This window comes from Somniosus microcephalus, chromosome 7 (assembly GCF_052327205.1).
Source record: "Somniosus microcephalus isolate GS21.2 chromosome 7, FLI_Smic_1.0, whole genome shotgun sequence".
Lineage (NCBI taxonomy): Eukaryota > Metazoa > Chordata > Chondrichthyes > Squaliformes > Somniosidae > Somniosus > Somniosus microcephalus.
In genome coordinates this window covers 235793558-235810088 of record NC_140993.1, presented here as the reverse complement: position 1 = coordinate 235810088, position 16531 = coordinate 235793558, and the positions used below count along the sequence as shown (strand labels likewise).

The window sequence follows — 16531 nt, the reverse complement described above, 5'->3', positions numbered from 1 at the left end:
ACAAAAGAGGACAAAGGGATTAATTAAGAAGGGGAAAATAGAATATGAGAGTAAGCTTGCAGGGAACATAAAAACTGACTGTAAAAGCTTTTATAGATATGTGAAGAGAAAAAGATTGGTGAAGTCAAACGTAAGTTCCTTGCAGTCAGAATCAGGGGAATTTATAATGGGTAACAAAGAAATGGCAGACCAATTAAATACATATTTTGATTCTGTCTTCACAAAGGAGGACACAAATAACCTCCCAGAGATGTCGGGGAACATAGGGTCTGATGAAGGGGAGGAACTGAAAGAAATCAGTATTTGTAGGGAAATGGTGTTAGGGAAATTGATGGGACTGAAGGCCGATAAATCCCCAGGGCTTGATAATCTACATCCTAGGGTACTTAAGGAAGAGGCCCTAGAAATAGTAGATGCATTGCTGATCATCTTCCAACATTCGATGGAATCTGGAACAGTACCCATGGATTGGAGGGTAGCTAATGTTACCCCACTATTCAAAAAAGGTGGTGGGGAGAAAACGGGGAATTACAGACTGGTAAGCCTGACATCGCTAGAGTCCATTATATAGGATGTAATAGCAGAACACTTGGAAAACAGTGACAGGATTGGACAAAGTCAACATGGATTTACAAAAGGTAAATCGTGCTTGACTAATCTACTGGAATTTTTTGAGGATGTAACTGGTAGAATAGATAAGGGAGAACCAGTGGATGTGGTATATTTGGACTTTCAGAAGGCTTTCGATAAAGTCCCGCATAAGAGGTTAGCGTGTAAAGTTAAGGCACATGGGATTGGGGGCAAGGTATTGACTTGGATAGAGAACTGGTTGGCAGACAGAAAGCAAAGAGTTGGAATAAACGGGTCTTTTTCCGAGTGGCAGGCAGTGACTAGTGGGGTACCGCAGGGATCGGTCCTTGGACCCCAGCTAGTCACAATATATATTAATGATCTAGACGAGGGAACTAGATGTAATATCTCCAAATTTGCAGACTACACAAAGCTGGATGGGCGTGTGTGCTGTGAGGAGGATGCCGAGAAACTCCAGGATGATTTGGACAGGTTGGGTGATTGGGCAGAAGCATGGCAGATGCAATATAACGTGGATAAATGTGAGGTTATCCACTTTGGTGTCAAAAACAGGAAGGCAGGTTATTATCTGAATGGCAATAGATTGGGCGAAGGGGAAGTGCAACAAGACCTGGGTGTCCTTGTGCACCAGTCGCTGAAGGTAAGCATGCAGGTGCAGCAGGCGGTTAAGAAGGCAAATGGTATGTTGGCCTTCGTAGCGAGAGGCTTTGAGTACAGGAACAAGGATGTCTTGCTGCAGTTGTACAGGGCCTTGGTGAGACCACACCTTGAGTATTGTGTGCAGTTTTGGTCGCCTTATCTGAGGAAGGATGTTCTTGCCATGGAAGGAGTTCAGCGAAGATTTACCAGGCTGATACCTGGGATGGCAGGAATGACGTATGAGGAGAGATTGGGTCGATTGGGCTTGTACTCGCTGGAGTTTAGAAGAATGAGAGGGGATCTCATTGAAACTTATAAAATTCTGACAGGACTGGACAGATTAGATGCAGGAAGGATGTTCCTGATGGTCAGGGAGTCCAGAACAAGAGGTCACAGTCTAAGGATAAAGGGTATGCCATTTAGGACAGAAATGAGGAGGAATTTCTTCACCCAGAGAGTGGTGAACCTGTGGAATTCTCCACCACAGAATGCAGTAGAGTCCAATTCATTAAATATATTCAAGAAGGAGTTGGATATATTTCTTAAGGCTAAAGAGATCGAGGGGTATGGGGAGAAAGCAGGGACAGGGTACTGAATTTGGATGATCAGCCATGATCGCATTGAATGGCGGAGCAGGCTCGAGGGGCCGAATGGCCTACTCCTGCTCCTATCTTCTATGTTTCTATGTTTAAGAGCAGACTGCCTTGAAGAGGAGCAGGCTAGCTTTAAGTAAGCTAGCCTCGCTCCAGCGATGCGAACTTTGTCCCTCTGCTGAGCGCACAGTTTGCGTTCCGTGCTAGGCTTTGTGCTACAATCATGGTATTTAGCAGGCAGCACAATATTGACATGCTGCCTGTGCTTTATGAACAGGCGCGGGCATATTTCGCATCGAGGTGCAAGCGCCCGTTTTCCAGCAGTATCAAATTTCAGCCCCTGCGTGTTTTCAGATGAGTAACAGAACAGCTAACTAAGCCACAGAGAAGCAAATGGGTATTTTGCTGGGTGGGTAGTGCTTGGAAGGTCTGGCTGTCCTCTGGTGCTGCCTGATTAGTCTGGCTTCCTTTACAGGCTTCTCTTCCGCCACCATAAGTGAGTTTCCCATTGGGAAGTGGATTGTGCAGGTCTCAGATCCTAGTTCAGTAATTCTCTTGATATTTAATGCTTTCCAAGGGTAATGCAGAATTATGGGGAAGGCTTCCTGCGTATGCACAAAAAATGTTGCAACATCTACAGTGAGCTACAAGTCTCCACAAGCAATCTCAGTGAGTTGTGTCTCTTTAATCAAATACTTCCACTTTGATGAACAGCTCCTGACAAACTGCACCTTTTTACAACAACAACGTGCATATATATAGCGCCTTTAACATTGTCCCAAGGCTCTTCACAGGAGCCTTATGAAACAAAAGTTGATACTGAGCCAGATAAAGAGATAATAGGACAAGTGACCAAAAAGCTTGGCTGGAGGAGGTTACAGAAATAGGGAGGGGCGAGGGCATGGAGGGATTGGAAAACAGGATGAGAATTTTAAATTTGAGCCAATGTAGGTCAGTGAGCACAGGGGGGATAGTTAAACAGGACTTGGTGCGAGTTAGGATACGGGCAACAGAGTTTTGGATGAGCTCAAGTTTATGGGGGGTGGTAGGTGGGTGGCCGGCCAGGAGAGTATTGGAATAGTCGAGTCTGAAGGTAACAAAACCATGGATGAGGGTTTCAGCAGGAGATGAGCTGAGGCAGGGGCATAAACAGGCGATGTTACGGAGGTAAAAGTAGACAGTCTTTATGATGGAGAGGATATGTGGTCGGAAGCTCAGCTCAGGGTCAAATAGGACGCCATGGTTGCCAACAGTCTGGTTCAGCCTCAGACAGATGTTAGGGAGAGGAATAGAGTTGCTGGCTAGGGAATGGAGTTTGTGGCGGGGACTGAAGAGAATGGCTTCGGTATTCCCAATATTTAATTGGAGAAAATTTCTGCTCATCTAGTACTGGATGTCGGACAAGCAGCGTGATAAATCAGAGACTGTGGAGGGGCCGAGAGAGGTGGTGGTGAGCAATGTTCCCTCTTATTTTTTTTCGGTGCACGGGCCCTTCAACTGGCTGCCTTCAACTGGCTGTGCGGCCCATTCAAATGTTCACGGATGCGCGGTTTCCCCATACAAAAGCTAGTGAACGGCCTGCGCGGGACCACAAGATTGCCGTGCAGCCACACAGCTTAACTGGAACATTGGTGGTGAGGTAGAGCTGAGTGTTGTCAGCGTAGATGTAGGATCTGCCCGATGATGTGGCCGAGGGGCAGCATGTAGATGAGAATTAGGAGGGGGCCAAAGATGGATCCTTGGAGGACACCAGAGGTACTGGTACGGGAGTGGAGGAGAAGCCATTGCAGGAGATTCCCTAGCTATGACTGGACAGATAGGAATGGAACCACCCAGCTGGACATGGAGGAGAGGTGTTGAAGGATGATGGTGCGGTCAACCATGTCAATGGCTGCAGACAGGTCAAAAAGGATAGCCCACCATGGTCACAGTCAGATAGGATGTCAGTTGTGACTTTGATAAGGGCCGTTTCAGTGCTGTGGGAGGGCAGAAACCTGATTAGAGAGGCTCAAATGTGGAATTGCGGGAAAGATAAGCATGTATTTGGGAGGCGACAACACGTTCAACAACTTTGGAGAGGAAAGGGAGGTTGGGGATGGGGCGATAGTTTGCAAGAACAGAGGGGTCAAGGGTGTATTTTTTGAGGAGAGGGGTGATGAGAGCAGATTTGAAAGGGAGGGGGACAGTACCTGAGGAGAGGAAACCGATAACAGTATCAGCTAGCATGGGGGCCAGGAAGGGAGGTTGGGTGGTCAGCAGTTTAGTGGGAATAGGGTCGAGGGAGCAGGAGATGGGTCTCATGGACAAGATGAACTTAGAGAGGCATGAGGGGAGATAAGAGAGTAACTAGAGAGATGCGAGTTCAGGGCCACGGCTAGGGCAGGGTGTAACCTTAGGGGAAGTTTGGCCCGGAGGGCTAGGGGATGGGAGGGAAGTGGCAGAGGCAGCTGAATGGATGGTCTCAATCTTAGTGACAAAGTAGTCCATGAGCTCCTCGCACTTGTTGTTGGAGGTGAGGGTGGAGGGGGAAGGGGAGTGGGGTTTAAGGAAATGGTTGGTAGTGGAGAAGAGATGCTAGGGGTTATCTTTGCGTTCCAGAATGTTCCTGGAATTTGACAGAGGAGTGCAAGATCCAATAGTGCTTTATGTAGTCCAGCCCGGTCTGGCGATGAATGGCTAAACCAGTTGTCCATCCAAGCACACAAGCAAAAATCTGAAAATAAGGCCAGGGGTGTACTGCAGAACTTCTATTGAACGATCCAGGCAGCGGAAGCTTTGCTTGAGCACTTTGCATCTGTGCCTAGTTTCCTGACAGGAGTCACGAGCCATGTCCAGAGGGGACATCCCTGTCGCAAAATCACCAGCCTGTGACCTGGCAGCCTCATTAGAATAAAGGTGGCATAAAAGACAGGTGCCGCATGAATGAATCATGGCTGCTGCCAGGAAGCCGGGCAGTGACCTGCATGATGCGCTACTTGTGATTGTAAATAAGCTGCGCATTCAGGGTGTGGTGTCCCTTTCTATTGATAAAGATGCCAGGCTGGTAATGGGAGCAATCAAGGCAATCAAGGCAATGTGGGTGCAGCCTCTTGCACCGTGGACTCTGAAGAAGCCTGCAATGCGGGCGAAGCCTAGTACTCTCTCATCCTGCTTTCCTCTGACTATGGAGAATGAGATGTTTATGTTCCTCCTGGTGTAGAGAGCCTTGGTCATCTCCCTGACACAGCAGTGCAAAGCAAACTGGGACATGTAGCTGATGTCATCTGCTGCAGCCTAGAAGAACCCTGTGTCATAAACATTCAAGGCCACAGGCATTGCTGTCCATGCCTTGATTTGAGGCTCCAACAATTGTGGCTGCTGTAGGTGACATAGCTCAGTTACAGCCTCCTTGGTGACACAGTGCTCCTCAGTGAAGTTGCGGTATGGGAAGAGCTCCCTGAGACCCGCTGAGGGTATGGCCTCCTACACAGTGCCCTCCTCCTCCTTCTCCCTGCTGCTCCTGCTCTCTCCTGACTTCTTCGCTGCTCCCCCTCCTCCTCCAGTCCCAAAGACAGACCTACCAAAGACCCACCCATGACTTGAAGAAACCCTTTCCAAAGCAGACAGAAGCAGTCCGGCACCAACACAAAGTTTGAATTCACTATTGGAATGGAGAAAATAGGCAAAAGAAAAAGACTAAAAATTAACTAACATCCTCAGGCAACAAACCGGCAACTAACCTCTATGGAGTGGGTGAGTCCTTTAAGTAGTGCCCCTGCAGGGTCCTTGCTGACTGCTAGCACCATGAGTAGCTGGGCGAGGTAGAGAGGCTGAGACTTCAAGGGAGTGAATTCCAGAACTTAGGGCCTAGACGGCCAATGGCATGGCCGCCATTGGTGGAGCGAATAAAATTAAGGATGGGCAAGAGGCCAAAATTGGAGAGATCTTGGAGGGTTATAAGGCTGGAGGAGGTTACAGAGATAAGGAGGGGCGAGGCCATGGAGGGAATTTAAAACAAGCAAAAGAATTGTAAAATTGCGGCATTGCTGGACTGGGAGCCAATGTAGGCCAGCGAGCAGGGGTCAGCAGAATGAATGACTTTAGGGATAAAACACCTTGGGGGAGAAATTCAGTTGGTTGCGCCACCCGTTAGCACCTCAAGAGGGTGATAAGTGGGGCGCGAACCAGCTAGCGCCCGGGCGCGGCGATACCTGCGCCTCTCGCGAAATTGAGCGGACATTTAGCGGCGGCGCTAAACCGCAACGCCCGCTCAGCTGCGCATGCAGACCCTGACGTCATTTCAGAGTGCAACGCCCTTGGGGCGCCCCGGACCGGAAATTCAGTGGCGTCCCCCTCCTTTCCGCCTGTCGCTCCCAACGACAGGTTGACTGGAACGGTTCCCAGTCGCTGTGGGGCTGGGGGGGCGCTATTTAAAGGGGGCTCTTCCTGGCTTCTTTGTGGTAGCCATTTTTGGACCACTCCTTCTGAGAGAGGAGAGAGAGAGAGATTTGCAGAGAGACAAAGGGAGAGAGATTTCTGCATTGAGTCAGCGCTCGCTGAGGTACTTTTGGCTTCTGACCAGAACTTTGTAGTTGCTTTGCTTTTTCACCGGCATAACTTTGAGTGGCCACATACTATGGGGGCTGCAATGGATGGGAACGTCGTGCTTCTCCATTACATTGAGAGGGCACAGAGACGCAGAGAGAGAGAGTGGCAATCATGGCCAGACGGAGGAGGGCCAACAGGTGTCGCCACACAAGACCTTACGCTCCCAGGGTTTTCCGCCAACAGTTCTCATACATCAATATGTCTGAGGAGCAGTGTTTTCGGAGGCTGCGATTCAGCAAGGAGGTGGTCACTGAGCTCTGTCACCTGCTTCAGCCAGATCTGCAGCCTCAACTGAGGAGCAGGACGTCTCTGTCGGTGGCAGTGAAGGTAACAGTGGCTCTCAACTTCTATGCTACCGGCTCCTTTCAATCCGTTACTGGGGACATTGCCAATATCTCCCAGTTCGCGGTGCATTGCTGCATCCGTCAAGTCACGAATGCCCTCTTTAAAAGGAGACGTCAGTACATCTCCTTCCCCATGACCCTGGACAAGCAGCAAGAACGCGCAATGGGCTTTGCAAGAATAGCGGGCTTCCCCATGGTGCAGGGCGCCATTGACTGCACGCATGTGGCTTTGCGGGCGCCGCAAGAGAATGCCGAGGATTTCTGCAACCGAAAAGGGTTCCATTCGTTGAACGTCCAGTTGGTCTGTGACCACAGACAACTGATACTCGCTGTCAATGCCCACTTTCCAGGCAGCAGCCACGACGCCTTCATCCTGCGCCAGACTTCTGTGGCAGACCTTTGAGGCCCCGGCTCACCCAGGAGGCTGGCTTCTCAGGGACAAGGGCTATCCTCTGTGCACCTGGCTGATGACCCCGCTCCGTTCGCCCAGCACCCCTGCTGAAGAACGATACAATGAGAGCCATCAAGCTACCAGGAACATCGTTGAGCACACAATCAGCGTGCTCAAGCAATGGTTCCGTTGTCTGGACCATTGCAGTGGAGCCCTTCAGTACTCACCTGAGCGAGTCTCCCACTTCGTTGTTGTGTGCTGCATGCTGCATAACCTGGCAATCCTCAGGACTCAGCCAATGCCACCAGACATTAGAGCACCAGCAGAGGAGGAGGAGGAGGAGCAGCAGCACCAAGACGGGAGGGAGGCACAAAGTGCAAGGGCCGTCCGTCAGAGGCTTATAGCAAGTCGCTTCTAGGCCCCCTCTGAGGGAATGGCTTCTGCCATTCAAAGAACCTGAATGGAACCGTGCCGCAACCCCTAAGCCGGTCAAGGCAACAATTAGTTCAAAGAGCAATCATGCACATTCTGAATAAAGACATTTCTTTATTTAACAAACTGTGTACCCTTCCCGCATGACAAAGTAATAGAAAGAAACCCCAAAAAAAACAGTCAGTCACATAACTGGCTCTCACAACCTGGAGACAATGACCAAAACAGTAACAAAAATATGACCACGATCCTTGGCCTTCAATAAAATAATGAAAAGCATTTTGCCACACCTCCTACTTTTTGCCCTTCGAGGGTGATCTGCTTCGCTTGCGAGATTGGCCCCTTCCCACCCTGCAGCTCCTCCGTAATGGGACCCCAGTGGCTGCAGCAAGGCTGGGGGAAGGCTGCTGAGTGTCAGAAACTGAGACTGCAGATGCCCTTGAGGGACGGCCTGGACCAGCTCTGGGCCTGGAGGGCCCGGCTGCTGACTGCTCCAGCTCTGCATGAGCGGCAGCAGTCTGTCCTACAGGTGGTGGCAGCTGCAGAGGAGAAGTGACAGTGCTGGCAGCAGGAATGCTGTCATCCTGAGAGAGGACAGCAACTCCCTGTTGGGCTGACACACTGGCACTCCCACGGGGCAGCACTGCAGCCCGATCCAGCGAGGGTGGCAGCAGTCAGTGCTTGTGTGGCCTCAAACTGCGTCTGCATGAGACCAGCCACTGACTGCATTGCAGCACTTAGCAATTGCGTGGCAGCCGCCTGTGCTGCGCCGAAGTCCTGAACCATCCTTGCCTGTGCTGCTCCGAAGTCCTCTCCTTGCCAGTGACTCAATGGAATCTGGCATCCTTGCCACTGCAGCCATGAGCTCAGTTTGCCTGTGCTCCGCCTGGGCGCTCATTTCAGCGAGGAGCCGCACCTCTTCTGCGCTCACTGTAGCAGGACTCGAGGCCATACTCTCCCTCCGGGGAGAAGGCCCCCAAGCTTCCCTACCCCCCTCGCGTTGCTGCAGCCCGCTGGGCCCCGGAGCTTCACCCTCCTCAGACCATTCCCTCCTGCTCCCCTCCAGGGAAGGCGTGTCCCCATTATGGCCATGGGCTGCCTCGGTTGAGGGTGACACCGATGGTCCGGCTTCCTCCTCGTCGTCACCTTCAGAATCACTCACAGTGGCAGCTTGAGGGCCCGCCTCCTCACCTGGTGAATCAGCATCTGAAAGCAGGGAGGTACAAGAGTGGCTTTAGCGTGAGGACAGGGTGGCAGCGAGGGAGGCATGAGTGCTGCGATGTACTGATTTGGCTCAAAAGTGGCAAAGGATGCTGGTGTGAGGAACAAGTGGAAGGAGAGAGGTCAAAAAGGTGATGACCTTACCATTGCTGTCCATAACGGGGTCGACATCTCCAGTGGCGACGGGGCCAAGCATCCGGCCTGCCATAATCCGTTGGACTCGCTGCTCCAGATCGCTGAGGTCTTGAAGGTGAGGCCGGCCTCCCCCGGTCCGTTGCTGCTGCCTCCTATTATGCGCCAGCTTGCCCTGCAAGAGAAAGGACGGGGTCTGAGTACAATGTGCAGCCTTGATCTTGGCTGCAATGCCTCCCATGGTCGAATAGCCCTTACCGTGTGCAGCCCTGATCTTGGCTGCAATGCCTCCCATGGTCGAATAGCCCTTACAGTGTGCAAAGTGCTGAATGTGCATGTGAGTTTCCTGAAAGGGCCATAGGTGTTGGATGAGCGCTGGGCATTGGGGCTTTCAGGACCCTTTGGCCATAAAGTGAGGTCGAGATGCAGGGATGAAGAGGATTCTGAAAAGGGCACTTACCCTGACGACCCGAGTGAGGTCGTTGAACTTCTTCCTGCATTGCACAGGGCTCCTAGGCACCATGATGCTGGTCACTCTGTGAGCCACCTCCCTCCAAGCTTTTCGATAGTCACCGGGCAGTGGCCTCCTGCCACCGTCCGGGTACAGGAGAGATCGCCTGCGCTCCACCGCGCCAACCAGAGCCTCCGAGGCCCCCTCGCTGAACTGCTGCGCTTGCTCCCTGGCCCTCTCCATGGTCCTTGGCTTAAGTATGTGCCAACAGGTCTGTCCAGGCCGAGATTCAGGGCTCAGATGCGCAGGGTGTGGCTGCAATTCAAGATCGACCCTCCCCTTTAAGAGCTGACCGGCGCCAGCGTGTCTGTGTGCAATCGCTAACTGACAGCACCTGCGCTGCGCCCGCCCTCGGAGGTAGCGCCTCGCTCCTCTGGCTTAGCGCCTTAAGACAGTTGTGCTGCGCCTGTTTTAGCGCTCCAAGCACCTCCTGGGGCGAGGAGGCCAATTTAGCAGTAGGTGGTGATAATTTGCGCCGGGCGCAACATTTCGTGCCCGGCCGATACTTACGCCCCAAACGGGGCGATACCAAATTTCTCCCCCCTTTTTATTTTGCAGCTGCAGATCTAAGTAAATGGCTATGACTGGTCAGCAGCAAGTAGCCCTGTCTGGAGACCCTGAGTACTTCCCACTGCCGGTGAAGCCTTGCTTCTGCTCAGTGAGAGATGGGGCTCTTCAAAACTACCTCCACTGGAAACAATGTGAAGGAGCCAAAGCACAATTCGGTTGTGGAAGCAAATGCAGCATTTTTTTTCTTAGTTGCTCCAAGAGAAAATTTTCTGAAGAGCAATTTTTTTGGTGGGTATGCATAAGGTAGGCATTAACCCATTTAACCTATTTATTTTAAAGGTAGGAATTTGGTGCAAACATCTTAAAAATTCCCAATCAGAAAATGTCCCTTTGTTGTTAAGTATAAGTTCTAATTTATGCTCAAATCGCTCCAATCCAAACAGCCCCGAGTCAGTATTTTACTTGGGGAAATGTAACATTTGTGAATGAAGGATTATTTTAAATGAAAGCAAAAGCTCTCATGGAAGGGAAAAGATAAATTATTGCTACTATGAGCAATCCTGTGGGCAAATATACTTTGCAATATGTTTTTTTTAAGTATATATGCAAATAAAAATACCAGAGAACAGGAAATTTATTTGACAGAGTTGAAATTAAAGGCTAGATTTTGTGCCTCATATTTCTAAATTAGGAGTTATCTCTACAACCAAAATGTTTACTTTCGGCCCTATTGTGGTTCTCAATATGCCCCAGCCTCTGATATAACACTGCTTATAGATTCCTATTTCATAGGCATAGTTTGTTAAAGCACTCTCTGTGTGTGCATGCCTATCACTCTAATATTGATATATACAGTACAATGGTTTCTTAAGTTAACACATGTTGCTTTCTGTCTAACTAAATTCACAAATCTTGTTCAATACACTCTTTATAGCACATTGCTCCTTATAACATTGCCTCAATAAAACAAACTGCTATGCCAATAAACTTCTGATACAACATCTACTGGTTATGTGTTCCACTTGTGTCAAAGGTACCTTGATAGATATCCTTTTTATAGCATACTTATTTTATGTTTTTCTACTAAATTGTCATTATTTCCTTTCCCACAGACCGCTCACTTCAACCGGCAGTATTTGGACTCGAGGCTCAAAACCTATGGAAGCTTTTGAAGACCTGGCCTTACGTAGAGCAAAGGACCTTCGCAATTTAGAGACGTTTGTAAGTACTCGGCTGAAAACGTTAACCAACAGAAAAGAATTGAGAAAATCCTTACAAGGCAACGACTAGTTTACATTTAACCGTTCACTTCACCAGAGGGGAAGACAAATCTATTCTGAGCAACATACAGTGAAGATGTCTTATTATCAGATGACGACTGACAGCCAGATTTCTGGTGCTGCTCTTTTGCTGGTGGTGGTTGTCATGCAGAATCAGATATCAGTGGTTGAAAGTTTGTGACTTGGACAAGGTTTTGTTGCACCTGAGATTTGAGTACCAACAATAATGGGGTTCCTGGTACACTAGCAGTCGATTTTTGTCTCGCTATCGCCCTTAGGAATGAATTTTTTTTCTTTTTAAATCTCCTACTGAAATCATGCCCAAGGCCCGCCCGACTTGATTTTAGAGTTTTCCTCGAAATAGGTGGCCAGCATGTTGTCCTGTATCGATTTAATAACATTTAAATTGGAGCCTATGCTGGTTGTAGGACTGCAGCGCAATCTTCAGGTGCAAATGGGTGGTGCATGCACCATGCATAATCCACCCAGGTTTACTGGACGTAGAGTGGCCCAACCAGCTGCCCTTAAAGGGACCCCAGCAGGCTGCTCTGAGAACAGGACTGAAACCGCGGTGCCACTGAATTTTGTGAGGCCAGGAGGACATGAATGTTCCCACCTACTGCCCAGGGCACCCTCCCTGGCACTCCCCGAACAATTGATTCCCTCGCCTGTAACATGTAACATCCGTCATAAAATTCCATACAAATTAAAATATTAGTGCACCTTGGTGAAAAATTGATTTCCTGCAGCTCAAAATTCCGCTCCCACTCACCGGACAGCGGCCGTTTCCCGCCTGTTTCGGGCAGGCAGCTGACCGGCAGAATGCAGATGAGGCCTGGAAGTTAAAATCGCCTCGGCGAACCGGGGTGGGCGGTGGGGGGTTTGGCTTTGCTCCACTCCCTACCTGCCTGAATCGTGTTCCAGATTAATAATGGAGCTATAAGGCTGAATGACGTTGCAGAGGCCATGGAAGGATTTAATTTCAAATTTAGGTGGATAGGGAGACAGTGAAAGTTGACAAGCTCAGGAGTAATAGGAGAACAGGATTTAGTGTAGGTTAGGATGATGGAGTTTTGGATAAATTGAGATTCATAAAAGGCAGAACTCTGGAGGCACTCAGGAATAGCATTGGAGTACTCAAGTCTGGAGGTGACAAAGGTGTGGATGAGTATTTCAGCAGCTGCGGGGGGGTGGGTGGCGGGTAGTGAGACATGGTCAGTGATAGGATGTGGAGTTTGAAGTTCAGCTCTGGAACATGCATGACACTGGCTGCACGCCATCAGCTTAATCTGAGGGAGTTGCAAGAGATAGGTAGGAAAGGTGTAGAGTTTTATAGTAAGGAGTAGAGTTTTAGGTGGGATGCATAGCTTTAGGTGGGAGCCAAACGTAATTGTTTCAGCCCTTGGTGATAAGTTAAAGGGAACTCTTGATGATCCAACGCTTAGGGGGTGATTTTGCCAATGGGGACGCGTTGGCGGCGGGACTACTGCTTGTCGGGTTTCAGTACCGCCTCCATCGACGTCTGGCCAACCCATGCTATTTTCCCTTGATTGACCTTGTTAAGCCCGCCCAGCCGGTGACAGAGAACATTGTTTGGTGAGTTCTTATATTCAAGGCTCTCCAAACATATTTCCTGAGCAGAAAGCAGATGGTTGTTGCATCGGAGAATGCAGCAGCCATTCTGTCATCTCTGCTGTGGAGATGCCCGAGCCTCTGAATCCCCAACGATTGAAGCCTGCAGGAAGAAACAAAGGGAAGTAAACTTTTTCTAACACTTTTCACTCACCTCACATACTTACCTCTCCACACTTGCACCCATCACTCACCTCCACAGCGCACTTTTGGACCCCTCTCACCCCCGCAGACACACTGCTCGCCTCGTTGACCCTGGTGGGGTTTCCTGACGTCGGGAAGTCTGCACTTCTGTTGGAAAAATGGGGATAATCCTCTTAGCTGCCTGTTAACTACCTGTTAACAGGCAGTTGTTGGCTGTAATCCCCTTCCCGTCTCCAGGAGACAGGACCCGGCGCGGGTCGGGTACCCACCTACTGGGAAGATGGCACGGAGGCGGGTTGGGGGCGGGATGGGTACCCGACCCCAGATTCTGCCATTTTCCCGGCAGTCCTGCCTCCCCGGGGCTGGCAAAATCGGCCCCTTGATATCGGTTGAGCAGTTGAGTAACATAGTAGTGGTCAAAGAATCAAGCGTGGTGGCAGAGAGGTAACGCTTGGTGTCATCAGCACACATTGAAAGCTTTATGCTCACTGATACTGAATTAAAGAGTCCTGTTTGTGTGTGTTTCTTTAAATGCAGATTACAAAATACCATGAGGTTGTGTGTGATTATAAAATGGACGACATGCTACAGGCCCTGTACCATGAAGGCAGAACTGGATACATCTTCACACGTTTTTGCGAACAAATGGGGAATGCGGTAAGTAAACTGAACCTCGGATTAGTGGAGAGAGAGCTCCTTTATTTATTCTTCAGTCAGTTTGAGAACAGAACTGAAATCCGACTTCCAGCTGAGTATCAAAACAACCAACACTTCCAAGCTGGTATGTTAGAATCATAGAATGATACAGCACAGAAGGAGGCCAGTCGACCCATCGTGCCTGTGCCAGCTCTTTGGTAGAGCTGGCCAATTAATCCCACTCCCCTGCTCTTTCTCCATAGCCCTGCAAATGTTTTCCCTTCAAGTATCTATCCAATTCCCTTTTGAAAGTTATTATTGAATCTGCTTCCACCACCCTTTCAAGCAGTGCATTCCAGATCACAACAGCTCGAAGTGTAAATTTTTTTTCCTCATGTCGTCTCTAGTTCTTTTGCCTATCACCTTAAATCTGTGTCCTTTGGTTACTGACCGTTTTGCCACTGGAAGGCACAATAGGAGGGACTAAACAGAACTTCACCACAATGCAGGGAACTGCTCAATAATGTTGGGCTGTTCCAGACGCTACTCTCCAGCTTCCCTTGTTCTCTGGGCTTAGTCTACTCTGTACAGGGCACTTAATTGCCCTCCGGATGCTGACCATTATTATTTCTATAGATTCATGGTACAGATTTAAGGGCGCCCTTTTCTCGGTCATGATGAGTCTTTCCTTTTTCCTACTTGGTAATCAGCATCTAATCTTTATCAAACTCATCAGTTATATGGTACCACTGTATTCCTATTTCAGGCTCAAGCAGCTCTGCGGAATGACTACACTGGATAGAAACAAGCTATTACTGTGTAGAATATGAACTAATTTTTCTTCTTATCTTGCAGTTATGGAGCAATGGCGTGAACTTGTGGTTTGATCTAATGGAATATCAGCGACTTTTTTATGCAGAAGTCTTTCAACCTTTTAAACTTAAGAGACAAGCTCAGGCAAGCTATGAAATACGCACTGTTTCAACAGCTATCAATATGTGGTGACCCAGATCTGGATGGGCGGGGTGGGCTTCAAGATTATGGGGGCAATTTTGCCAGCCCGGGGGAGGCGGGTATGGAGGCGGGACTGCCGGGAAAATGGCAGAATCTGGGAGTGGGTACCCATCCCGCCCCCAACCCGCCTCCGTGCCATCTTTCCAGGAGGCGGGTACCCGACCCGCACCGGGTTCCGTCTCCCCGAGGCGGGAAGGGGACTAGCGCCGATTAACTGCCTGTTAACAGGTAGTTAACAGGCAGTTTTTTGGCTAATCCCTATTTTGAGCCCTAAAGTGTGGGCTTCCCGACGGCTCCGAACCTCGCCAGGGTCAGCGAGGCGAGCCGTGGGCTGGAAGGGTCGAAAAGTGCACTGTGCAGGTGAGTGATGAGTGCAAGTGTGGAGAGGTAATTGTATGAGGTGACTGTAAAGTGTTTTAATAAGATTACTTACCTTTGCTTGTTCCTCCAGGCTTCATCCCTTTAGGCTGCGGAGCTGCCTCATCTCACCGGCAGAGAAAGCAGAATGGCCGCTGCATTCTTAAATGCAGCAGCCTTCTGCTTTCTGCTCGGGAAAGCTTTCTAAGTGAGTCTTGAGTAAATGACTCAACTTAGAAGACAAATTGTCAGTGTTTGACAGCTTCACAAAGCTGGGCGGGCTTAACAAGGTCAAACAAGGGAAAATAGCATGGGTTGGCTGGATGATGATGGAGGTGGGACTAAAACCCGACAAGCAGCACTCCCACCTCCATCACATCCCCATTGATAAAATCACCCCCTATGTTAGGGTTGCAAATGGGAAGGGTAAGGAGACCATCAGAGTTGCAACAAAGGGGGTAATTTTAACCCACAAAAAATGGGTGGGTTTGGGTCAGGTGGGATGTAAAAATGTTTTAAATCTCAAACTCGACCCCATCCTGCCTCGAACCCACCCACTTCCAGGTTTAATGGAGGTGGGACAAGGGGCGGGCAACCAACCCACTCCCAGGAAGTGGCCCACTTATTTAAATATTTTAATGAGGCTCAGATTTTGTCTCTCGTCCAGCTTCAATGCTGGCAGGCCAGGTTTCCCGGGCCTCGGGAAACCTGGCAGCTAAAGCGAGGTGAGGACTGCTGCGTGGAAGAGTCAGATGCTTTTCCAGCACTGCTTGTGGGACAGGAGGAGCAGGAGCGCTTTCTCCCGGCCCCCCCAAGCTAACCAGCTTCCCCCCACCCCCTCGCCCCCGTCATCGGACCCCCCCCCCCCGCACGATCACTGCCGCCCCTCCCCCCCTTCTCCCCATTTTTGCCCCCGGCCTTTCTCCGACCCTCTGCGATCACCCCCGTCCCTTTAAGCTACGCTGTACCCAGCCCCCCCATCATGATCTCTACCCCGAGGAGCAGGCCCCCTACCTGCTCCTGGGCTTCTCCCTCTTCTGGAGCGTTCCCCGCCCGACAAGGAGCCAAGCCTGTCAATCAGGCTGGCTTCCGGACGGGGAACATGTTAAAAAAACACACGTTCGCTGTAACTCCACAGCGTTCGGTGATCAGAACTCCTTCCCCTCGGTTGGAAATCACGTCCCAGTACATGTCGGGGCTAGAGAGTGCGCCAAAATTGAGATCTTTTTGCCCGTTTTTTATTTAGTGAGTGCTCCTTTAAAGCTAGGTAAGCAATTTTTAAAAATCAGCTGCCGTTCAGATGTTTTAACGAGCTTAATTTCAGTACAATTATGTAAGTTTTATCAGTTACAGGCTGGAGAGAGAATGAATTCAAACTGAAACAATATGTGTCATTGAAGCCAATGGAAAATAAAACCGGGCGGGTTGTAAAACAGGGAGCCAATCCGATCCAGTCAGTTTCCGCTGGGCGGGTTAGGTTAGAATAACTCTGAGTGGCAGATACAAAAAATGTCTTC

The 16531-nt window shown here is 49.7% G+C and overlaps 1 protein-coding gene across 1 annotated transcript in view; it reads left to right on the top strand.

Moving 5' to 3' along the window:
- Positions 1–16531, top strand: part of LOC147115153 (regulator of G protein signaling 22-like) — a 142231-nt gene that overhangs the window by 50005 nt on the left and 75695 nt on the right. The window contains exons 8-10 of the mRNA XM_085993988.1: positions 10925–11172; positions 13545–13664; positions 14499–14600. Of these exons, the coding sequence (XP_085850114.1) occupies positions 10925–11172; positions 13545–13664; positions 14499–14600 (470 nt within the window). The remainder of the gene's footprint in view (positions 1–10924; positions 11173–13544; positions 13665–14498; positions 14601–16531) is intronic.